At 34.8% G+C, this 25,811-nt stretch overlaps 1 protein-coding gene across 1 annotated transcript in view; it reads right to left on the bottom strand.

Annotated features, from left to right (window-relative positions):
* LOC129228329 (ADAMTS-like protein 3) overlaps positions 1 to 24,592 on the bottom strand; it is a 116,821-nt gene extending 92,229 nt beyond the window's left edge. The window contains exons 1-3 of the mRNA XM_054863006.1: positions 24,566 to 24,592; positions 2,936 to 3,034; positions 242 to 427 (exon numbers count right to left, since the gene is read on the bottom strand). Of these exons, the coding sequence (XP_054718981.1) occupies positions 242 to 427; positions 2,936 to 3,034; positions 24,566 to 24,592 (312 nt within the window). The remainder of the gene's footprint in view (positions 1 to 241; positions 428 to 2,935; positions 3,035 to 24,565) is intronic.
* Positions 24,593 to 25,811: the final 1,219 nt, after the last annotated feature.

Genomic DNA, 25,811 nt, shown 5'->3' on the forward strand with positions numbered 1-25,811 from the left:
ATTTTGAGCCCTATTCAGTAAAATTTGGAGTTCTACACAGCAAAATTATCATCATTCAGCAAAATTTGGACTTCCATTCGGCCAATTGAAAAGTTCTGCCCTCCCAAAAATTTAAGTTCGGGGCGCACGTGGATCAGCAATAGTTTTTCTTTTATTTGCGAAGCGATACACGGGTATTTTAAGTCTTCATATTTTTCTTACGTAGCAAATATTTGAATACATTTTTGTCACTGTTACCTACTTGCATGTTGCATATTTGTCTTCTGATATGTTGTCCCGTTGGACACTTTCCCCTACATTCACGCAGACTGATGGCGATACCTCCGTCACATGTGCGAGAACAACTCAGCCAGGGGCCCCACGCAGTCCAGGCTTCGGTGGCGGAAGGAGGTTCGGCAAGGCTCTCGTCTTCATCCGGGCTCTGTACCTAGAATGAAATAAATCGTTATCTTCGTAACGATCTGTCATATTACAAATACCGGGGAACCAAACCAGTAGTGAATTAATGAAAAAATAACAATAAATTGGGTAGCAGTTGAGAGAGCTCATTGAAACATTGATGTGATGCAAAAACGTCCCCTGTTGTTGAGGTATAAGGCCTTGAAGTCGTGATGAATAGACCCTACTCATAAGACGTCACTGCGGGCTTGAAACGTCACTGCAGTGCATTGTGGGAGCTGTAGCAAACGAAAATCTGGTACTACAGCGTACAATAACACTTACTTTTATGAGGCTCATAAACTCTTCTTCCTATTTAAAAAATAAAATAATAGTTTAAAAAACTAAAAACACGCTTTCGCAGCAAAATGAACTAAAAAGTGAAAAATAATCTTTGGATGATAGTAGTTGACCAATCACTTAATTTTAATGTAATACAAAAAACCGTGGGGTGCTGTCTATTTACATATTTGCATTGACAATAAATGGAAGAAATTCAAGACAACTGATAAGAAGCCCCCCAAGCTTTTTTGTATTACATTAAAATTAAGTGATTGGTCAACTACTATCATCCAAAGATTATTTTTCACTTTTTAGTTCATTTTGCTGCGAAAGCGTGTTTTTAGTTTTTTAAACTATTATTTTATTTTCTTTTTAGTTTAACTTGTTTTACGAAAAAATATCGATGTATGTGTGCGGAAATCATATCTACATTACTTTGAAAATTTGAGATGCATTTGAATAAAAGTTTCGTACAACAATGGTCTGATCAGCAATGAATTTCTAATTGAAGGCTCACCTAAATTTTGGCATGAAATTAGTTAAAAACAATTATATACACTTTATGGACTGAAGATGAGTTTTTGTGCTTGTATTGACTCTATTTGGACTGAATCTGAGTTTTTGTGCTTGTTGCAATCATCTCTTTTTGGACTGAAGGTGATTTTCTGAGGTTATTATGATCATATCTATTTTGCACTCATGACGACTTTCCCGTTTTCCTGGTTGTTGTGATGATCTTTAATGTAAACTGGTCATTTTCATGGTTGTGATCAACTCTTTTAGACTGAAAGTGAGCTTTTGCGATCATTTCTGTTTTGCACTGATGATGACTTTTCCGTTTTTTGGGTCTGTGACCATCTCTTTTTGGCCTGAAGATGAGTTTTTGTGGTTGCTGCAATCATCTGTTTTTTAACTGAAATGAGCTTTTGTGGTTGTTGTGAACATCTCTGTTTTGCGCTGATGACAAATTTCTCGTTTTCGTGGTTTGTTGTGAACGTTTTCTGCTGATAAAAGCTCCACCTATTTTTATCCTCGAAACGTCTGCGTGCAATTGTGTCTCTTTTGTAGTTTTCTTTATTTGTACTTTTCATTACGATACGTTCTTTTGATTCTTACATCGGGGCTCATAAACAACATCAGGATATAGGGGAATGTGGGGCAAGGTGAAATAGTTAAGGTATATTACCTTTTTCAAAATGAGGAATTGGAAATTTTTTTATGTTTAAATGGGAAGTAGTTTTTTAATGAATTTTCTTTATCAGTACAAGACTTAATAAACACCCTGTATATCCATTCGTCTCGTACTCCTTGCGTCAAATTATGAGAGTCGAGACTGAAGATTTATTGAAATTAAATCTCTCTGTTTAAGAAAAAGAAAGAAAGGGAGAGAACATGTTCTACACTGTAAAAATGAATCAGAAGCGTTACTGGAAAATAATAGGCAGCTGATGTGGTCGATTTCTGCCAGTAACATATCTTGAAAAAACCAGGAACAATTTCCGCTAAAATGAAGTAACCTTCCTAAAATTATCCTGGAAGCTTCCTGAAAAATTCAGAAATTTTTCCATTTAAAGTCAGTTGTGTCTCTGGAACTTTAGTAACTAACTTACGTAGGCATAATATAATAGCTTGGCACTTTCCTGATTTATCAAGAAATTCAAATGCAACAGTGCACACATGGGCCAAATCTAAGATAGAATTGCAAGTACGTGAATTTTACTCTCATGCACGCTGTTCATGGCCTTTTATTAACTGCCTTTATGGAGCTTAATCAGCGTGGACGGGCCACAATCAAATTAATGCTTATACTCTATAAATACTTTAAACTGCGAGATAAAAATATTTTTCACAACAGTGCGAAGTCTGCATTGGTGCAACTTGTAGAAATTCAGAAAACTTTTTGACAATGATACTTGTTTTTTCCAGGAAGTGGATAAAACCATTGAAATCCTGAAATGTTACACGGAAATATTAAGTAACGTTTCGGAATTTTTTTACAGTGTACGGAGCACTTAGTGTTCAGCGAATACAGTTCGAAAAGTTAGTCGTTGGCTAACGAAAAATATGGAAAGACTTATCCTCATAGTTGGAGAATAAAAAGATCTTTCTAAGGCATCAAATTCTTTCCCAAAGGAACATTCTTTCCACTCGCTCCTCTCCAAAAAACCGAGATAACAAAAAACTGCATTAGCAAGAAAATAATTCCCTCACTTACACTTTCATTATCCTTTTCTTCTCTTTCCCAAAAAAGCAAAGATCTCTCCAAGAAAGGCAGAGCATTTTTTGCCCACAAGTAAGGAAGACACGCAAAAACCTGTAACAAAAGAAAATTTCCTTTATTAAAGATTATTAACAGATATTCATTTCGAAGTCAATTATTTCTAAAGGAACCAACTGAAGGCTTTGAGGTTAGTCAGATACATTCAGTTTGAAATATCTCTTAAGTATGGATAATATTAGATTGTTCAATTAGTAATGAAAGCAAAATGAAGGAGAAATAAACTTAAGTTCGTTTCTAGAAAATTCAAAACATAGTTTTAACGATAACGATTGAGATTAAAACAACAATTAAAAAAAACTAACTTTCGAGGAATAATAAAAATACGTACCGGTGACTTTACCTGTACTCCAAACGCAAACACACACACACACACACACACACAAAATGTAATGAAGCGAAAATGCCGCTTAAACTTAAAAGAATAAGAAAGATTATAATATTGACACCAAAAGGGTTGTTTCCCATTTTCAAAAAAATTTTTTTTTTTTCCTGAAAGATCATGGTCGAAAACATGGGCAGAGTTACTTTTTTCTTATAATTTTGAATTATTTTCTCTCTTAAAAAAATAATCTTTAAAGACGATCATTCACTGTTTCCACTCTCGCTGCTAATGTCACAAGTGTTATATTATTTTTCTTGATTTCCCATACTATCTAGAAAAAAAAGTAAAGTAGTGTAATTCAATTTTGCACTTGTTCTGACTCGCGAGATTCATCTTCATATAAGATATGGCTCGAGGGTAAAAAAAGTTCGATCACCACAGGCGATATGTACTGCAAATACGTTCCTCCTCCTCTTTGCCCTTCAAAAAAAAAAAAAAAAAAACCATCAAAGCGTTAATATTCTTGTAACCGTTTCTTACAGACGTTTCCTCACCCCCCTCATGCATAAAGAGGGACGTCTGTAAATTTTTGACTCTTTTAATCCATCACCACAGCCAATTATAAATTTGCGTATGTATAATAGTAAGTCATCAGAAACTAAACTGGTAGATAAAAAGATCTGATTTAAAATTTACGAAAGTAAAAATGCACGTTTATTTCTGTAAAAAATTCTGAAACGTTACTGGTTGGTTCCGTGGAACGTTGTTTTATCTTTTTCCCTGTAGAGTCAAGTATCTTTGCAAAAACATTTCTAGATCTGCTACAAGTTGCACGGATGCAGACTTTTCACTCTTGTGAAAAATATTTTTAGCGACCAGTATAAAGATTGAATGAACGTGTTTATTAAAACTACCCCTTACTTTGAAAATAATCTGTTCCATCAATGACTCAATCCCCTCACACCCGGTAAAAAAGCTCACGCTCTCTACCGAGATAACATCATGATCCGTACATAGTTTAAACATTATCAGATACAGGGTGTCCTGAAAAAGACTGACTGTTTTTAAAAAGTTAGAAGAGGAGAACGGTTAATGATAAAAAAAATAATTTTTGCCGATAATTCTTGTGGTGGGCCAAATAGTACAGTAAAAATAGGGGTTGGACCCAAACATCCAAAAAAAAAAAGCTTAACCTGGTGCAAATTGTTTATTACCCTCCCAATAAGAACAGGTAAAAAATCCCACCCCATCGTGCGTCGGGTTTTGGAATGGGGGGCATCTAAAAATTGCTGTTTTGGGTATTTTTCCAGAATTTCTAGAGTAAATTTAAAGTGAGAATATTATGTTTTACTAAATTTAAAAGCATAAAATTAAAGGTGTTTGACCCCCAAGAGGGATGACATAACCCACCAATGCTACAGAGCCCCCCTATCCCCGTAAAACGAAGCAGTACCCCCGATCCCCCCTCCATACATTTCGTATGGAAACATTATTTTATGCTAAGTTAAAGTTAGAAATCGAGTGTGTCCATTTTCCTAGATCGATGATGCACCTCCTCTCAAAGCTACAGCACCCCCCCCCCCTCCGCCAAATAAAATTAATCCTCACCCCCCCCCTTTATTTTAAGTAAAAGTATTATTTCATGCAAATCAAAAATGCATTAAATCAGGACTGTCCACCCCATAAGAGCAGTAGCTCACCTCCCAAAACGAAATTACTTATATATTAAAATATTATCCTCCCCCCCACCCCCTCTAATGGTGCACATTCGATTAAATGGCCAGAAAAACTACGCTGAACTGTTTTTTGCTTTCAAATGATTTCTCCTAAGCTTGTAACAAAAAGTCTTCGTTATCAAGATGTTTTTTGGAATCTAGATCCTCAGCAAAATCGTTATTGTTGCAGCTATGTCTAACACAGTTTGTGCATATAATTGAGCACTTCAGTCCACTTTCAGACTTTTCAAAAATTCACTATATCCAATGAACTCCTCAGAGCAAGCACAAGATTTGAGATACAGAAAGTCTTCTAGAGCAGAAGGCTTGACTGTTGTAATAGGATGCAGATTATATTTCTGTGGTGATTTCTTTGCACCCATCAAAAATGACACTAGCTTTCCCATACTTACAAATTACCTATACACTGCATTGCTGGCATATTTCCTTGAAGCTTACAGATCATTACCAAAAATATGATCAAGCAGGTATCTTCCATCTATTACATATGAGGCAGTGAGAAGCAAAGGGATGCTAGTGGCAAAATTAAAAACTTGGAGATAACCAGTACAAATGGTTGGTGAACCTCTCCTCTATCTTGAGGCAAGAGATGGTACTAGCAGACCTGGTAGTTGCTTCTATACAGCATGATTTAGAAAAGAAAATCAATGAAAGCCTACCTAAGATCCTATCTTTAAACGCGTTTTATTCAAAACTTGAAAATGTCCACTTACATCCCTTTGCTTCTCACTGCCTCATATATGACACCAGCTGTTCGTTCTCTGATGGTGGATGAACCTTTTGCTTCAGATAATAGCACTTTAACGATACAAGATTTCTTTCCTTCTGAAACCAGATTCATCGAATGCTGATGGAGGATCAGCGCATAACTTGTACCAGAAGTTTTTAACAATTTGTTATTCCATCTTTACTGTTCATACCATTCGGTGTAAAAGATGGTTTGGGCTTACACATCTTTACAGATAGTAACTACTCTCGTAACAGAAGCAAAGACATAACTGTTTACCTACTTTACAAAGAAATGCCACAAAGTTGTTTGCCTTCAATATCCTTTGATGTTACTACATGAACGTTAAAGGTCTGATCGCAACTCACCTTATCATCAGCGAGCAATACCACTACCAACTTGAGAGAGAAGAAACTTCTGGGGACTCTAGAAACGGATTGTGATTTCCAAACTGAGAAACAAAAAGGTGTAAATATTTGGCATTCTATTTTTGTATTGCTCATTGCTCTCATCTTGTTCTATCGTTGAATCACTACAGTTTCTAGACCACCTGAATTTGTCACTGAGTTAAATAGTTGGATAGCTGATGTTTGATGTGATCAAATTTTTTTTATCGCATAATGTACTCAAAAGTTTGAGATAGTGTTGAAAGTATATGTCTGCATATTTAGCATAATTATTCACATAACCAGCTGCGTAAAAGAGAGGTAGCTCGGTGTTTGCGAATGAGAACCCCCACCGACTTAGAGGGTGCAGAATTGCAGCATTGCCCGTCTCACTATTGGCAATTTCGGTTTGTCCCCCCTTACGGTGATGGAAAAAGATTGTAGAATAGTTGAAGTTTGTTAATCAAGAAGAAGTAGGGAAACTTTGGTCAATTTGGACATTTTTTATGCTGCACAGGAATTTTGTTTTCCAGCGCTCTAAACACTTTAATAACTTCAGTCACAAATAATTTGGTTATTGAGTTTGCTTAGATCTTTTAGAATTATCATTCTGACATTACTATATCATTGTGTGGCATTTTGTACTTCGGAAAAGTTTAAATCAGGGAAATTTTTTCGTGAACTTCACTGCAATAGTTGATTTTAGAATGTAAATTCAGTGTCCCCCTCCCCAAAAAAAGTGATGGCGCACCCCTTAAGTGTGACAGAGTATCCATCCAATGTAAAAGCCCTCAAAAAAAGAAAGAAATTTAAAAATTCTAATGACGCAAAGCTGCTCCATGACCCGCTCCCCCCCCCCCCGCCTGTGCACCCCTGTTAATTAGAATTTTTTTCTGTGAGAGTTTATTATTTTACTATTATAAAGTGGTTTCTGCGAGGTTTGAGAATTTTTTTTAAGTAATAGAAATTATTTTTTAATTTAATAGAGGATTATTTCGTCCCCCCCCTTCCCCCTAAAACCCGACGCGCAAAGTGTTGGGACTTTTTACCACTTCTTGCTGGAAGGGTAAGAAGTAATTTGCAACAGGTTTCACCTTTTTTTTTTCTTTTTGGATGTTTGGTTTTGGCCATTTTTTGGCCTAATTTTACTGTGCTATAAGTTTCGTCTTCCAAAGTTCCAAATTTTCGTTCAACATTTTTTCCGTAGATGGCGTTTCAGATTGTAAGACTGTAAATCAAAGAAAGACAGAAAATTACATCATAGTTTTTCAAAAAATGTTTCTAATTAACAAAATTATCCAGCAATATTTTCAAAATGCTTGCCGTCGGCAACAACTACATGTCGCAATCGGAGGAAAAATCGATGAATTCCAATAATTATTTTTTGACTTAGAGGCTTACGGTCTTTTTCAGGACACCCTGTAGGTTAGCGCTAAAAACAGCGTAATTAAGTCACCATTTCTCATTACTTCACATTCTCTTACAAGATATTTCTGTACCTTAAGATACTAAATTAATTGGCTTTGTGGGAAACTGAAAAGTGTTTTAAAAGAAGCTCATGACATTCTTGTTATGAAAAGTTCTACGGAAAAGAGGCATTTTTCGCTGTCCCCTATGCCACTTCCGATATTGTTTTCTGTATCCAGCAGCGTACCAAGGGGTTAGTAGCAGTGGCTTTTGCCAGGGGCGCAGCAGCCGGACTGGGGGGGGGGGGGTAGGGGGCATTTCGACTGATTTAAAAAAAAAAAAAGATTGTTTTAAATGATTGTATAAGTGAAAAAATGTCCAAAAATCGACCTTATTTTCCATTTTGATCACCTCCGAAAGAATGTTGAGTTTTTCTTCGACTCGACCTCACGTGGATATATGCCAAGGAACGTACAGACACCCGAAATATCCATTTTGGCGATCCCCGAGTTAATTACAACGAGTTTTCCCGAGACATGCGTATGTACGTATTTATGTGCGTATGTGTGTATGTATCGCTCATAAATCAAAAACGGTATATCCTAGAAAGGTGAAATTTGGTACGTAGACACCTAGTGGGGCCTAGTTGTGCACCGTCCCTTTTGGTTGCATTCGGATGTTCCTAAGGGGTCTATTGCACCTTTTTTAGGGAAAATCATTGTTAATTTTTCAACGCTAACTCCAGTGGTTCTATAATTTGACAAACACTTGACGATATATCACCAAGCTTTTGGCCACCAAGTTTAGTTGCCAACTTGGCAAAAAATTTGGCAATTTTTTTTTTAATTTTTAAGTCTGGTTTTAACTGGCCAATGTTGGTGATATTTAAAGAGCTAACCACTGAATCACTTAAAAATTGCCAATAATGGGGAAATGAATCTGCGTAAAACGTTTTTTTTTTTTTTGCCTCGGTTCGCAAGAAACTAGATGTGAAAACGATTCAGAAACGTTACTAAAAAATAATGGCCGGCTGATGTGCCCAATTTCTGCCAGTAACATATCTTGCAAAAACCAGGAATGTTTTCTGCTAAAACACAGTAACCTTCCTAAAATTATCCCGGACACCACCTGAAAAATTCAGAAATCCTCCCTTTTAAAGCCAGTCGTGTCTCCGGAAAACTAGAATGTGTTAGAAAGGTAATATATAACAGATTGGCACTGTTTTTCCTGATTTATCAAAGAAGTTCCAAAAGTAGCATTGCAAACGTGGCTAAACCAGGACAGAATTGTGAATGAGTATCAAGTATTTTATTTGCCTGCAAGTCTTGCAAGCTACGTAGTCCATTGACTTAATCGCTTCCTTAAAGAGTTTAGTCAGTCTGGACGAATCATAGTCGAGTTGAACCAGATACACTTTATAAATACGCTCAGTTTATCTTTAAACTGGGAGCTAAAAAATGTTTTCACAATAGCGAGAAATCTGCATTCGTGCAACCTGTAGCAATTCAGGAACATTTTTGACAATGATAGTTGATTTTTCCAGGAAGTGGGTAAAAACCATTGAAATCCCGAAATGTAACACTGAATTAGTAACGTTTCGGAATTTTTTTACAATGAAACATTGTTTTAGAAACTAATGATGAACTTTTGTTGATTAATAATGTCTAAAACAAATAAGTCAATAAGCTTATTATTTTTTTTTTCCAAACTTTTGTTTATAAGTTTCAAAAACAAGCTGTTCTAAAAAAGGATCCCACTTGCCACAATCAACCCTTCAAAAAACTTTAGAGATAAAATTTTTGATTCGGTGGAGCAATTTTCATTAGAAAATGGCAACCCAACTTTCTGGGAACTTCGTCAGCTGGACAGATCGTTAAAGAGAACTTGAATCCCTCCCTCCTCCAATAGCGTGCATTTTGCCAACTGAAACGCGAAATCATGCTTTATGTTTGAACGCGCTACTTCATTTTTTATTTCCTTCCTTTTCTTCTTCTTACCTTTCTAAAGATACGAGTTCTGTATTTTTCTCACATTTTTTTTTCTAGCAAGTAGATTTATTTTTTTAACTGTTGAAAACCCTTCCGCTTCCGTAAGAAGGGATTGGAATGTTGATACTTGAGGTTTAAAATTATAGGGTTGTAAAGTTATTCTCGCCTGAGCAGATTTAACTTTTACTCCGTTCTGAAATAAAAGAATTGCATGTGTGTGAATGCTCGAGAAATGGGATAACAAAAATTGAACACATTCCATTTAAATTTTATTTAGCAAGAGAGAGGATTCGCATTTCAATTGAGAAATAACCAACAGGAAATAATACTTTTCTTATCAAATTTAAAACTTTGTTTAATCTTAAAACGATTGTTTTAACCATGAGAAATGGAGCATATGATATCAAATGGGGTCGGATATTTGTGTTATTTATGTTGAAAAATCAAGGGTGTAGTTGAATGAATTGAATAAATAATTTAGTGCATAAAAAGTAAAATAAGAAATAACATCAAATAGCACAAATTGCAGCGTACTGTAGCCACGTGTTTCGGCGTTACAAGGAGCGCCTTTATATTGCCACCTCATGAAGTATAGGGGAGGGTGGCCCAAAGCGATTAGTTTTTCGAAGAACACTCGAAAATTGTAGTTTTTGGGCTTTTTTCGCAACAATTTCGGTTTTATTTCCTAGCAGGGTTCTTGAAATTTAAAATAAAAAGTGATTTTTGTATCATTTCAAACGCAATATTTATTTATTATCAAACTTTACAAACGTTTGAAAAACCCGCTTTGCCCTACCAGGGAGCCTACTTCTTTTTTGCATGACTTTTGGTAGTTAATAACCAATGTGATCAAATGACAGTAAGTGAAAGTAGGTTGTTGGGATCGAGCGAATGCATGGAATAGAATCAAAATCATATTGTAAAAAAATGCCTCCAAACAATGTTAGACTTATTATTGTTCTTGAAAAATACCTTTTCCCCAAGCTTCAAAGCTTTTTTATTGTATAGCATTCTGTTTAATTGATTGAAAATTGCGTTTGTTTTTTATCTACTCAAAAAAGTTTCAGTGTGTTTCCTTCATATTAATTTAATTTACTGTAACGCCAAAGCACATTTAAGCCGGAAAAGTACATTAAAATGAACGTTCTACAAAATTTCATGACAAAAAAAAAAGGGGGGGGGGGTCGAGAAAAGTTCATATCATTTTCCAAACTACATCATGAGTATTTTGCAGCAAGTTACCGCCCCTAACCCAGGACTAGCACGAAGCAACATACAATATACCAGACAGTTCGGTCATCATATATTTATCATACCCGGTTATCATCACGTGTGATAACTGGGCTGTCTGGTCTATTGCATGAACATCATGAGTATCAGCGGTCATTATTGCAATTTAGAAATATTTTTGTGCAAAAGCCAAACTTTTAGAAATATTATTTTACCAGGAATCCACACAGTAGTAAAAAATGAAAAAAAAAAATAATAATAATAATAAATCTTATATAATTAAAAACTGAGCATATGTATCTATGTATCTATGTCCAATTATTTCTCCCGAACGAAAGTGAACTGACCATCGAACCAGGTATCGATGGATTCGTAATCTTCCCGTCTTTATGTTTGGCTATTTAACATAATCCTCCGATAATAATTAGCGGAGATCTCAATTTAAAACTATTAATTATGATACTTAGTTTCCAACATAAAGTCCCTATTTTTGAACTTTCCTCCATTCAAATTATTATTCACTACTACATCTCCACTTTCTGTAACAATGCTTTTATTAAAATTTGTAGCATGAAAAGTCATTGAGAAGAAAGATCTGTTGCTATTTTTTTCTCGAACATGAACAAATAAAATTCTGGCTTTTGTTTTAAAGGCTTTTCCTGTAATCGGGGAATTTAAATTGTTTACTTTTTGATTATGTTTCGCAATCTGCCGCGAAACATTACTGATTTCTTTTTCTTTTTCTTTTTTTTTTTTTGTTCAAGCCTGATTGTTGAACACGCGTCACTTGACATAACTTTAATTTTCGAAATAGACCATGCGAAGTCGGGCGACGCAGCTAGTAAATAAATAAGCAGCGATTTGTAGACGGAGACAGAAGGTGAAATTGAGTGACCAAGTTTCAAATTTGATGCTTTTCTTAAAATTTAGGCCGAATTTAATATTTATACTCCGATAACGGGTGGAAAATACTTTAAAAAAATGGTTAAAAGTCTATCTTCAGATGTTTTTTTCGAATGTCACCTATTTAAACTTTTTTCATTGTTACAGCATTTGTATGGTTTTCTGATGGTTAGTGTTTATTTTGCATTATAATTTTTTTCTTAAGCGCGGAATCAAATAAATTCATTTAGAGCTCATTCAAATTTGATGAAATCCTAATATCTACAACCTACATATTGTAAACCTTTCCACGTTCAGTGTTTCAATAAAGGAGAAAAATACCTTATTTGCTGTAGCAACGTTGCAGATGTTTACTATTGATTTTCTTATGGAGGAACAACGTTGGCAGATGATTTTTTTTCTTGCGAGAATAAATTCAATAAATATTACTGTAATATTTATTAACATAGTAGACTTATCATAGAATCATGAATAAATATTACTTTTTAAGTGCAACCCAACAGATTATTTTGACCATGTCACGATTTTTGTACCAACGATTCATCGTTGACACGATGATTTTATTACTAGAAAGTTCCCTTTCAGAAGATAAGATTTCAAATTTATTTCTGTTTTTTCTCGGTCACATTTAGTAAACAACTCATTATTGCAAATGTTGTTCTTACAAAGTAAAAATATTCGGTCGAAAGTATAGCCTTATTACCTTATTCTAAAAATTTCTTTTTGTTAGTTATGTTTCAAATTCAGTTCTACAATGACTCTGTGCATAATTTCTTGCAATAATAGTTGAATTTCCCCAATTTCCTAATCTGTGGCCAGTTAGTAAAGATTTTCTTAAGAAGCCATTTTACCAACCACTGAAGTTAGCTTTTTGTTGTACGCAACCTTATGTAATGACTGCAAATTTGAAGATCTTTTCACATTTATTGGCAGCAAAGTTATTATTCTACCAATTTTTTTGTTATTTATTTTCAATATTTTCGTTTATTGCTAGTATAACAAACGAAAAAATATATAACGTGTAGAAGTACTTATTTGTTAGCGGTATTAAGAAATGTTGAACAAGAATTATGCGTAGCACACTTTTTATTGTTAACCATCTATTGACGAAGTGCTCTATAATCTTGACCTTTCATCTGACGAAATTCAGAGGGGCAGGCGTCTCACAGGGAAAATTGCTGTAATCACCGGTTTTAGAACCACATTAAAATATTAACATTATTTTCCGCTGTTTTGTTTCCCGTTTTTTTAAAATTCATATTTACTTATATTAAATTAGTATATACGCCATCATGTCTTCAATGCCAACACCGCTGGCTTACATCTTGGGCTCATTTTGAAGTAAAAGTCACACGTTCTAAAGACTCTCCTTTTTCATCATCTCTTACGAAAAATAATGGTGTAGATTTCGATAACAACGCTTATTGATTGTACAGTAAATCTATCCAAGCTACTGAAGATGTATAGAAATGTTTAAACTCTGTTCTTAAACATGCAACAAGTTCAAATGAATATTCTGAATGAATAAGGCATCCGACTTAGAAGACTTTTTTTTTTTTTGAAAAATAACTTAGACATTTTTTTTTTAATTTTATTTTCTAGGCACATACGTTTCAAAACTATGAAAAAATGCAAAAACAAACTTGCAAACTATAATTTAAAAAAAAAATGGACAAATTTAAAGGAAAACAGCGAAGAAACGTTGTCTTACGCTAACAGCTATAGACTAAATTTGGTTCTAATCACACATAAAACCTTATGGGAATACATTTTATGACACTAATGTGTGTTTTGCTGTCAAAAATTTCATGTTTTTCAAAATAGTTCTGAAATATAGCTGAACAAAGTTCCAAAACTGGAGTTTTTAAAAACAAAATGCTTTTGTTTAAAATTATACACATACAAATATTACTTAACTCTAAAATTCAGCTTAGTTTTTGGAGGAAAACAGCTAACCGATTACAGAAAACCATCCCAGAAATTTTTTACATCAATACTTGAATAACGTTTTGTGATTTCATTGTTACAGTAGGCAGTTTTCTTCAAAAATATCATTCTTCAGAAAACGCATTTAAAGGCAACTCTGTCGTGTGGAAGGTAAACTGCAATATTCGCAGCAATGGGTTTTCGAGATATTTGAAGAAATGTGAGGTGGATTTAGTGATGTAAAATACCTGGGTATTTATTTTTAGGGGTAAATACCCAGGGTATATACCCGGGTAAATACCCAAAATGGGTATTTACCCGGGTATTTATTTCAAAAATTTATATTCAACTAAAATACTTTTCTGTCTGTATTTCACTATGTATATATATAACCAATCATATACAAAACAAATTTTTGCCCAAAAATTGTATTTTGATCACATATTTAAAGAATTATTGTGTGAAACAACTTAGCAATCTAATATGTTCACATTAAATGTGTTGGATATGCCTAATCAATGTCCCCATCTTTCTTTTTTGTTTTTCACTTTTCAAAGCAAAATTTAAAGTTTTACCAGTACAAATACAAAGTGAGTGACAAACTAACGCCTTCTACATACTAAATGCCTATTGCATTTTCCCTTTTAACATAGAGCAAAATGATTCCAGTAAGCATATTTTTGGTCTTCTGGCTACTGCCAACTATCGAAGGTCGAAAGCATTAGAAATTAAAAGCTGAGAAAACAACTGGTTAACTTCTAAATTTAAATTTTAAAATTAACCAATTAACGATTTGAATTGCTTGGATTCATCGTCATAGAACCACCCATCCATGTATTGCCGTCAGGTAGTAGCGTTGTTTGTGTACCAGCGGAGGATCACTTTTAAAGCAAATGTGATAGGCATTTAGTATTTAGGAGGCTTTGGACAAACTGATTACAACTCAAAGCCAAAACTAACTAGTAGCATGATATTATGAAAAATCAACGAAAAGTTGCGCTAGTGCCATCTATGTGACAAAATTAAACTTAAATCCCTTTGCTTAACCCCATAAAAATTAAATTATCCTGCCATCCTATTTAAGTTTTAGAATAATTCATTCTAAATTCTGACAGTTTTTTTGATAAGATTTCATTACACCTTTAATTAAAGAAATTATAATATATATATTTTTATATTTTTAATCTTTAATTTTCCAGTTTATGTTTTAAAAAGAAAATCATCACCTTTTGATACCACCTGAAGGTTTTTTTTTTTTGCAAAATGCGCAATTACTAGGGGATTTACCCTGCCTTAGGATAAATACCCAAAAAAATATTTACCTTCCCACCCGATATCACTAATTGCGTGTATTAAAAATAGTTCGAATAAGTTTTCATCATGAAGTACTGGGGAGCAAATGCAAATGCGCAAGGCAACAGAAAATTTTTTTTTTTTGCTTATTAATGTCAAAACTGTTTCTATATTTGCCACATTACCACTTAAACATCAATAAAATAAATAAATAAATAACATCATAGTCTTAATAACTTCTCAGTAAATTCTTCCAAGCATTTCTCATGCTTCCTTTTTTTTTCATTTTGGATATGACTAACCTAAATTATGATTTTGAAATCCTGAAGTTCTTCATTGAATTGCTTATACTTGTCCAATTATGACATTGAAAAGAAAGATTCTTTGGTTCACGATATGTTTCTTCCATAATTTCATCAAGTCTTCTAATAAAAAATATTATAAACTGTGTAATACATGTGTATGTATCAGTTTTACCAATTATTTCATACTTAGGTTTAAAAAAAAAATTCAGACTCACTTTTTGCATTTTTTTGTAAAATACCCAGTTTTTGGGTATTTACCCAGGCCTTGGGTAAATACCCGGGTAAATACCCAAAAAATATTTACCTACCCACTGGGTATTTACCCGATCCACATCACTAGGTGGATTCAATACTAACAGTAGGAAAATGTTGGAATCAGACTTTTTTTTTTCAGAGAAAAGTAAATAAGCGAGCTTGCACAGTAAAGATACCGCACAACAGAAGACGAAAATGAAAAAAAAAAAAAAAATTAAAACTGAAAAATGTGCAATTACTGCCCTTTACCTACACACGGCAGAAGTTCCTGTCTGCAGTTTTGTAAAGACTCTGTAATAATACAGCTAAAACTCCAGTTGTAAGTCACGTAGAGCAAAAACTAGGACAGTTTTGGAAAGCTAATAAATCAGACTACAAAATGAAATCATAAAAAAGTTTTACGAATCTTTCATCGAAAATGTCGATGTAAACGGAGTCGTATAAGCTGTTAGCGCAAGAATAAATTGAAACGCCGGGAAATTTTTTTATTCTCCTTTTTATGTAAGAAAAAGTGGCAACACATTTATCATAGCCAATTCGACAAAATAATTTAACGTTACTAAACTTCTTTGCACCGTCGAAAGTATTTCTTCTTAGCAATAAGTTTTATCAATTTATCACGCAAAAAAATAGTTTTGAAAAAACTATTCTTTTAATTCATTTTCATTTTCTCTCTCTCGTACACACTCCGCAAAAGAACAAAGAAGCATAGAAACAACAAATGCTTCAAAATCGATGATGGAAAATTGCCAGACAGAATATGGAAATTAACTGATTTTTTATACTTTCTTGACATGTTTTATCCCTTGTAGGTAAATCGGCATTCCAGCCTCATCAGAAAAGAGGGACATAACTAAATATTCAAATTAAGATTGCAAGTTTCAATTAAACTGAATGTTTTCACATGTAAAAGAAGTACTTACAGAACCATTCGATTGCGATATTTGATTATGATATTACAGTAGAGGTTCGATTAGCTTTAGTGATTGGAATCGAACACAATCACATAGAATAATCGATTCCTCGGCAAACCAATAATTTCGAACAATAAAAAAAAATAATTTTCACAGCAGTGAGAAGTTTTTCATTCGTGCAAATTGTAGCAATTCCGGAAATTTTTTGAAGGAGATAGTTCATTTTCACCGGAAATTAATGAAATCTTTTGAAATCCAAGAACATTGCCCGAAAGTAATCAGTGACGCTTCGGAATTTTCTTACAGTGCAAACATATTATGCTTTTCACTGTTCTTAACATAACAACAACTACAGGGTGTCCGGAAAAAGACTGACTGTTTTCAAAAATTTATAACAGGAGAACGGTTAATGATAAAAAAAAAAAAAAAAGAAATTCTTGCAGAAAATTCATGTACTGGGCGTTATTTTTTCTCCCTTAGAGTTCCAAATTTTAGTTCAATAATGTTTCAACAGATGGCGCTGCATATAGTAAGCCTGTAAGTCAAAAAAGAGGAATTGAAATTCACCGGTTTTTCCTCCTATTGCGACATGGGTTTACAGCTGATGATTGTTTGAAAATATTGCTTTGTTCTTTTGCTCATTATTTTCGATCTTTTCTTCCTATCTAAAAACTTTCAACCTTTTTTTTTTTTAAATTTCTGGGATTACTATCTGCAGCGCCATCTGTGGGAAAAATTTTCAACTAAAATTTGGAACTCAGGGTTAAAAAAATTACGGCGTGCCACATGAATTTTCTGCAAGAACTTTTTTTTTATCATTTTCTGTTTTCCTGTTATAAATTTTTGAAAACAGTCAGTCTTTTTCAGGAAACCCTGTGCATCTTGGATAAAATTTCGTAAACGCAATCACACTTTCTTTATCTCTCACTGCTAAAAGTAACAGACGAGCCAAATTTTTCCTATATATTCTCTTTGCTGTCTCAATGACACCCTGATCCATTGGTTGGAAGAAGCAATAGGGGTGTCACATTTGATAGAAGGAACACAATTAAGAAGTCGTCAATTTTCTTCAAAATATCAATGACAGGATAAATGGGGGTATTGTCATTTATTAACACGGCTTCAAATTTGTCTTCTTTCTCTCTGAACGTTTTTTTTTCGGACATGCATTTCATCTAGACGACTTTCGGATTAGTGGACGTTTGGATTACCGAGTTTCGGAATAAAAAGGATCTACCGTATTAAAAATATGAACATGTACAAAATCAACACACATGGTTCAAAGTTGTACCAAATAATGGTATTGCTAATCTGCATAAAAACTGCATAGTAATTATTTTGAACATAATTTTTCTAAACAATTCTTTATAGGGTTTGATTAAGATTTATATATTTTTTTTTATTGCAAGAAGCAAGAAATTTCTTAAATATGCAAGCGTGTTGATTTTTGAGTTGAAATAACTTTTGAATAGAAACAAGTACTTAGCATTTAAAAAAAAAAAAAAAGAAAAAAAATGTGTCGCAATTGATTGCGAAGTGAAGTGAATTAAATGATCAGTGGAAAAAAAAAAAAAGTTAAAACGAAGAGGATTCTCACGATAGGCAGAAATGAAGAATCGCCTGACCGAAGAAAAAACAATAAAAGATACCAGTTTCGTTGAAAGAAATGCAGGTTTAGCACGTTTTCTTAGTTCTAACACATATTGATTTTCATTGATTATGCTCCAGCCTTTTTCGATTTTTAAAACTAAAGCCGACATTTAAAGTTTGATATAGAAATGAAAGTTAAATATGGTCAACAATTTTAACGAACTGAAAGCATTGGGCTTTCAAATTAAAATTTGTCTAACAAAAATTTTATTTTTGAATTCAAGAAACTTTTCACAACTTGAACTTTCTAACAAAAGCTTTAAGATATATAATTACATGAAGAAATGCCTACACGAATTCTATTACAGTCATATCATATTCAAAGTAGACACCAGTTACTAATCCTATGGACAGGGTTCCTCGAAGTGGGTGCCGCAGAAAAAGAAAAGAGGTGCCGCAAAGTGTCCATAATATCAATATTTCATACAGATTAAAAATAGAATTGGGTACTGCGTGAACACTCACTGTAAAAAAAGAAATCCGAAAGGTTATTGGATATTTCCGTATTACGTTTCGGGATTTGAATGGGTTTTATCCACTTCCTGAAAAAAATCAAGTATCATTATCAAAAGGTTTCCTAAATTGCTTCAATATGCACGAACAAGGGTGCCCATATAGGGGGGCAAGGGGGGTTTGAGCCCACTCCCCTTTAAAATTAGAACTTACTTGCTTTTAGTACTTTTTTCTTTGCAAAAATGTAAAAACATTTCTTCTCCAGTCATTAATGAATAAGTTATTAAAATTGTCAAATTTACTGACTCCAATCTGTCCTGAAATCGGTTTCCATGGGGAAAATATCCTGCTAAATCATGGTTAAAATATTTGAGCCCCCCTCCCTTACAATTTTGCATATGGGCGCCCATGTGCACGAATGAATATTTTTCACTGTTGTGAAAAATATTTTTAGCTCTCAGTTTTAAGATTAACTCAGCGTATTTATAAAGTGTATCGGCGTCTGTTCAATTGTGGCCCGTCCATGCTAATAAGCTCCCAAAGGGAGCGATTAAGTAGGGACTACGTTGCTTTTCAAGAATTGCAAACGAGTAAAATTCTCAATACAACTCCGGCTTAGCTTTGGCCATGTTTGCAAAAATGGTCTTGGAACTTCCTTGATCAATCAGGAAGATGCCAAGCTATTATATTATTCCTTTTTCAGTTTACTCTAATTTTCAAGACACGACTCACTTTTAACGGAAATATTTCTGAGTTTTTCAGGAGGCTTCCTGGATAATATCATATTCATGGTCATTGTAAGAAAGTAATGAATCGGCATTTTAGAACTGTTATTTCTTTACACAATATTTAGATCGCTCATACACTACAATTTTAAAAGATTTAAGGAACACTTGCGGTGAAAAATCGTTTTGAATCTTATCGGAAAAGTTCTTGGATTTTGCAAACTAAGGGTGTTTTTTTTTAGAAGTATAGAAGTTCAGGTTCAAATAAAACACCGTTAAATGATATAAATCGCCATGAATTTGGCTTTATTCTTTGCCATTTTTATTTAAATGTGATTTCTGGTATATGGCCACTTCGGCTTGCTTGGAAAACGTCTTATCGGGAAGTCCAATTTTCTATCACTTTTTGCAGCAATGGGAGCCGTATGTGAGTGATATGTGGCGAATGTTCTTGTCCAAGGCGTCAATCGTCTGTGGCTTATTGGTGTAGACCTGAGACTTCACACAGCCCTACAAAAAATAGTCCAGCAGTGTTAAATCGCATGATCTCACAGGCCAATTCACGGGTCCATTAAGCGAAATTATTCGTTCACCGAAAGTTTCTTTCAATAAATCAATTGTGACACGCGCTGTGTAGCGTGTTGCACCGTCTATTCATGGCGTCTATTCATGTTGAAATGGCAAACCAAACTTAACACAAAACAAGTGACAACTATCAAAATGGCCCACAGATCAAACAGTGTTTTCCAACTTAATGTTCTATACCTCAAAAAAAAAAAACACCTCTTATGTTACTGGCAGAAATTGGAACATCAGCTGGCCATTATTTCCCAGGAACGTTTCTGAATCGTTTACAATGCTCTAATTCTCCGAAGGATATCGCGGATCGAAAAGTTTAGGAATCCCTGCTGTATGAAGTATCCCAAAACGAGCAATTTATTATTATTAACTACATTAGTATTTTTTTATTTCTTTATTTGTAAATTACCTCCTTGATAAAGCAAGAAGTGCAATTTCGTTTAATTTGCACCCATTACTGAAATTTTCAACACCTAAAATTTGTACGAATTTACTCTGCAAATGGTGAAACATTTATGCCAACAGCAAAATATTCGTAGATTTCTCGGGTTCTCTTTAGCAGTGCATTTGTTCACACTTTTCATACAGTTTGTGTAGTAAATCTTTCTTGTACTATCTTGTCTGTAAAATAAAAATTTGTAAAAGTTGTCGCAGTTATTTGAAGGAACGGAGACGAGACGTATAGTTCGTAGTCTTTTTATAAGGGAAGATTTCAATAGTTGGGAAATTGGCGATCTTCATTCTTTGTGTCAAATTTTGACAGCAATACCTGCTCCAAGAACATTGTAAACAGGAAGCAGAAACGTTCCTGGAAAGTAATGGGCATCTGACGTGCCCAATTTCTGCCAGTAATATAACATAACATAAAAAAAAACAAAAAAAACATGGACGTTTTCCGCTAAAAGTCAGTACTCTTTCTTTTCAGAAATCTTTCCGTTTAAAACCAGTCGTGTCTCTGGAACGTTAGAGGAAACTTAGGTTGGTACATTCCTGTTTGTGAAAATTACAACACCATGAAGGAAGCATCAAAATTGAATGAACTTCAATACACAGTTGACAAGGGAAAGGTACAAATAAATGATTACATTTTCAAACCAATCAAACAATAAAAAGAAATAGAAATTAGTATTTTGTGTAGCCAACACGCGCCGCAATAAAAGCTGCTACACGACTCGGCATGGAGTAAAACAAAGTTTGAATATCTGCCTGCGAAAGAGTATTCCATATTGTTTCTATGCGCAACCAAAGTTCGTCTGTCGAAGCAACAGGACGAGGATCACGGGCGAGACGCCGCCCAATGAAATCCCACACATGTTCAATCGACATATCCGGAAAATATGCAGGCCAAGGAAGAAGCTGTACCTGCTGCGAATCAAGGTAGGATTTGACACTCCTGGCGACATGTGGACGGGCATTATCCTGCTGGAATACCAGCCCCTGGCAATCCTTGCAGGAAAGGAATAGCTTGGGTCTGTAAAACTTCGTTTATGTATCGAGTACTGTTCAAATTGCCCAAAATTCGCAGCAATTGTGATCGTCCGTGTTCTGCTATGGCACCCCAGACCATAACTTCGGGTGTTCGTCCCTGTGACCTTCGATAATACACCCCGGAATGTGCCGTTCACCGCATAGCGCCTAACACGAATTCAGCCATCATGGTGCCACAAATTGAAGCGGGATTCCTCAGAAAAGACAAACTGCTGCCAATCAGCAAGCCAACTCTTATGCACATTGACCCATTGTAGCCGCAGGCGGCGATGGTTTTGTGTGAGAGTAATCCTGCATAAAGGAATCCTTGCGCGCAGCCCGCGCTGCATTTGACGTCTCCGAATTGATGAAGCACACAGTGAAATACCTGTAGCTGTTGACCACTGTGCTGCCAATTGTCTAGAAGAAGCTGTGCGGTCCTTCAGCGCCATACGCACCAGGTGTCTGTCCTCGCTAGCTGACGTCACATTCCGGGGTCCACTCCCGGATTTCCGAGCTGTCCGACACTCGTCCGTCCACTGCTTCAAACACGCATTATTGTGCTGCTGTTACGGTGCACACGAGCGGCTACTGCACGATAAGACAATTCAGCTTCACAAGTGCCGACGATTCTGCCCCGTTCAAACTCTGAAATTTGCTCAAATTTCGCTTTCTATCGTTCAAGAGGCATAGTAAAGATTCACTTACCGTTTACTCTAGCATATAACCACCGATAATCATACACGCCTCGCTACAGCCGTCTATTTATATTTTGTTCGATCCGCCTTTCAGAGGGCGCTGCTCAGCATACGCATGCGCTACCGGTCTGCAATTCTAATCATTTGCATATCATGCCCTCTTTTACATTTCCGGAAATTTTCAGCTCACTCGCGTCAGTTATTCCCGGTGTTGCAATTTTCACAAACAGGAGTGTATAACATTATATAGCTTGACACCTTCTTGATTTATCAAGAAAGTTCTCAGATCAGTATTAGAAACACGGCCAAAGCTAAAACAGAATTTTAAGAAAGTCTCAAAAATTTTACTCTTCAGCAATTCTTGCGAAGTTTTACAATCCATGAACTTATTCGCCCCCCATTAAGCTTTTAATCAGTCTGGACGGACCGTAATCGAAATAAAGCCGATACACTTTATAAATACGCTCAGTTAATCTTTAAACTGGGAGCAAAATATATTTTTCACAACAGTGAGAATTCTGAATTAGTGCAACTTGTAGCAATTCAAGAAACTTTTTGACAAGGACACTTGATTTTTCGAGGAAGTGTATAAAAACCATTGAAATCTCGAAACGTTACACGGAAATACTCAGTAAAGTTTCGGATTTTTTTTTCTTTTTTACCGTGAATGTTTTCCCTTTTGCATAAGTAAACAAAGAGTAAGGAAAAATCTATTTGTAAAAGTTTTTTCTGGATTTTTTTTTTTATTTGCTTATTCTATCAATTTCAGTGATTAAAAGTAATACTTTTGACTGAAGGAAACATCCACATCATTGAAATATCCCCTCTTATAATTGCATGTGTGAATGCTTCCCATTAAACATTCAATACTATCACCTTACAATTAGCAACAAATTAATTTACATACGTAATACGTTAAATATTTGAAAAAACAAAAAGTGTCCAATATTTTGTTTTTGCAAAATTATTAAGTATATATTTTTTAAACTGTTTAATATTTTTAATAGAAATATAGTTTATGCACTTACATAGGATTTACAACTTATATTTAAGTTATAGTTAGGAAAATTAAAAGTTATACTTGCATATAAAGTAATTGTTTGGAAAAAAAATTCGATTTCAAAACGATTTTTCACCGCAAGTGATCCTTAACTCTTTTAAAATTGCAGTGTATGAGCGATCTAAATACTGAGTAAAGAAATAACAATTCTAAAATGCAGATTTATTACTTTCTTACAATTTATTAAATGAGAATGAAAATCGGGTATATTTTTATTCTTTTTGCTGAAAAGAAATTGTATCTCAAGTAAAAGAATCTTTACACAAATCTTCCATTCGAAAAAAGTACCTGGATAAAGGGATTTTTAGGGAATGAAACTGATAAAAGAACATGCTAAAAAGAATTATTAGATTAAATATCTAAGCTATTCAACAGAAAAATTGGGAACTCGGACCACGTAGGGTTTTAAATTTCAAACGATGTATCAATATTCAGTCTATAGTTCGAGTCATTTGAAGGGATCGTGGGTAGAATTTAAATGCAAAACAACTGAACACTTACCAAATGGATTTTTGAAAAATGCCATTGAAATACTCAAATGGATGATAGTTATGAATGTTCTTTTTTCCTTGTAAAGATGCTGCCAATATTTTCTCTTTAAGTCTGTCTATAATAATTGCGTGGTAGTATTCTACACTTTAAAAGAAACCCGAAACGTTCCTGATTATTTCCGTGGAACGTTTCGAGATTTCACAGGTTTGCATCCATTTCCTCGTAAAAAGAAGTATCTCTACAAAAAAGTTACCTAAATTGCTACAAGTTATTATCCGTTTTCCATGAGAAGGCACTTAACCCTGCCTTATCGGTCGCATAGTTCAATTTGAGGTGGCGGTGATCGGTGAACATATCCCCGTGCTTGTAAGACAACCAGGCAACCTCATCTTTTGCGTACATTTTAATGTGCAAAAAAAGTTAGTGTCCTTTACATCACTTGCTTCACTTGTCTGTTGTTAATTTATTACTTATTCTTTCATTTTAAAAACTGCTGCTTTTATGACGAAGAAGATTTAACTAATGCAAATTAAGAACGAATAAATTGTGAAAATGAGGTTCATTACAGTTAACATTTCCCGATACATTTTTGTTGAACTTGTAAACTAAGTTAACTTTCTAGATTTACCTTAAGTGACATTTTACTCAACTTATCATCAATTATCTAACGACATAGCAACCAAGGAATATTACAACGTATTTATAAATACTAGAATCAATGTCGGATCCATCGCTGTCTTGGAACCAAAATGTCGGATAAATCGGCCTGTCCTTTTCAAAGGATTTTAGCCGAAACCAGCGAAATAGAATTATCGGATACCACGTGACGAAGGCGGAGTCAAGTGCCTTCTCGTTGAAAACGGACAATGCATGAATGCAGAATTTCACTGTTGCGAAAAATATTTTTTGCTACTAGTTTAAAGATTAACTAAGCGCATTTATTTAGTGTACCGGCTTTAATTCGATTTCGGCGCGTCCAGATTGACTAAGCGCCCAAGGACAGTCATTGGATAGCTGTAGCTTTTCAAGGAAGATGCTTGGATCTTACTTGCATTTCTGTCTTAGCTTTGGCCATGGCAGCATTAATACTTATGGAGCTCCCTTGGTAAATCAGGAAGGTTCTAATCAATCACATAAAACCTACCCAATGTTTCTCGAATGTTCCGGGGCCATGACTGGCTTTAACTGGGTAAATGTCCAAATTCTTCAGAAAGTTTCAAGGATAATTTCCGAAAGGTTACTGACATTCAGCGGAAAACGTTCCTGGTTTTTGCAAGACATGTCACTGGCAGAAATTTAGCACATCAGCTGCCCGTTCTTTTCCAGGAACGTTTCTGATTTGTTTTTACAACTGTAAAATAGAATATTTAGAGTACAAATCCCATCGGGGTGAAATCAAAAATATTAATGCAAAAGCAAGAATTAAGAATCAGAGCTGCAAAGTCGGAAGAAAACTGACTAACCCGACTCCTGGAGTTTTAAAACCTTCGACTCCGATAACGCGAGGCAGAATTTGCCTCGCGCAGGAGGAGGAGGAGGAGGGGGGGGGGGTGAATTTGATTTGTTTATTCTATTTTTTCATTTATTAAAATTGTACTTTTTCTAGTTTAGAAGTTAAAGGCTTAAAGTTGAATTTCACTTCTTGCTATTGCTGTTTTACTTTCTATGAAGCTATAAAACATTTAGTACTTAAGGGTCAAAACAATTCCTTTTCCTATTCAGAATCACAACTGACTACAACTGTATTTATGTCGAGGACTGCATACTAAGTGCCTTGCCTCCATTATTTTATATACCGATAGATGGCATCACCATCTCCGGATCGAACAGTTAATGAGAATTTAGAACTAGTCCAGGAGCTAATAGCTACCTGGTGTTAGCACCCCCAGAGGTATCGTTTCACTTGGAGGACTTTGAGACCACGAGCATTTTTAACGTCCCCCAGTCCCCTTTAATGACGACGGTGGGTCTTCGATCATCGAGGTTCGAACTCAGGACCCTCCGGCCCCGAATCCGACACTCTACCGATCGGGCTACCCATGGCCCCATCAAAACAATTAAGAGGTTGATGTGGAATTTTCAGTTACAGTTAGCTAGTGTTCATATCGAAACTGCTTCAAAACGTTGGTTAAAAAAAAAAAAAAAAAAGGCGTCAGTGCGGACGAGAAAATGTCGTGCATACTCAATTCGTTTTATAAGAAAAAAGATGTTTTTCAGTTAAAAGAAGTTGAAAGGTTTGCGCCCAAAGAAAAAGGTATTGTGGCTCAACCAGTAAAAGAATTATTCCAATCATT

The sequence above is a fragment of the Uloborus diversus genome, chromosome 8, assembly GCF_026930045.1.
Source record: "Uloborus diversus isolate 005 chromosome 8, Udiv.v.3.1, whole genome shotgun sequence".
Taxonomy (NCBI): Eukaryota; Metazoa; Arthropoda; class Arachnida; order Araneae; family Uloboridae; genus Uloborus; species Uloborus diversus.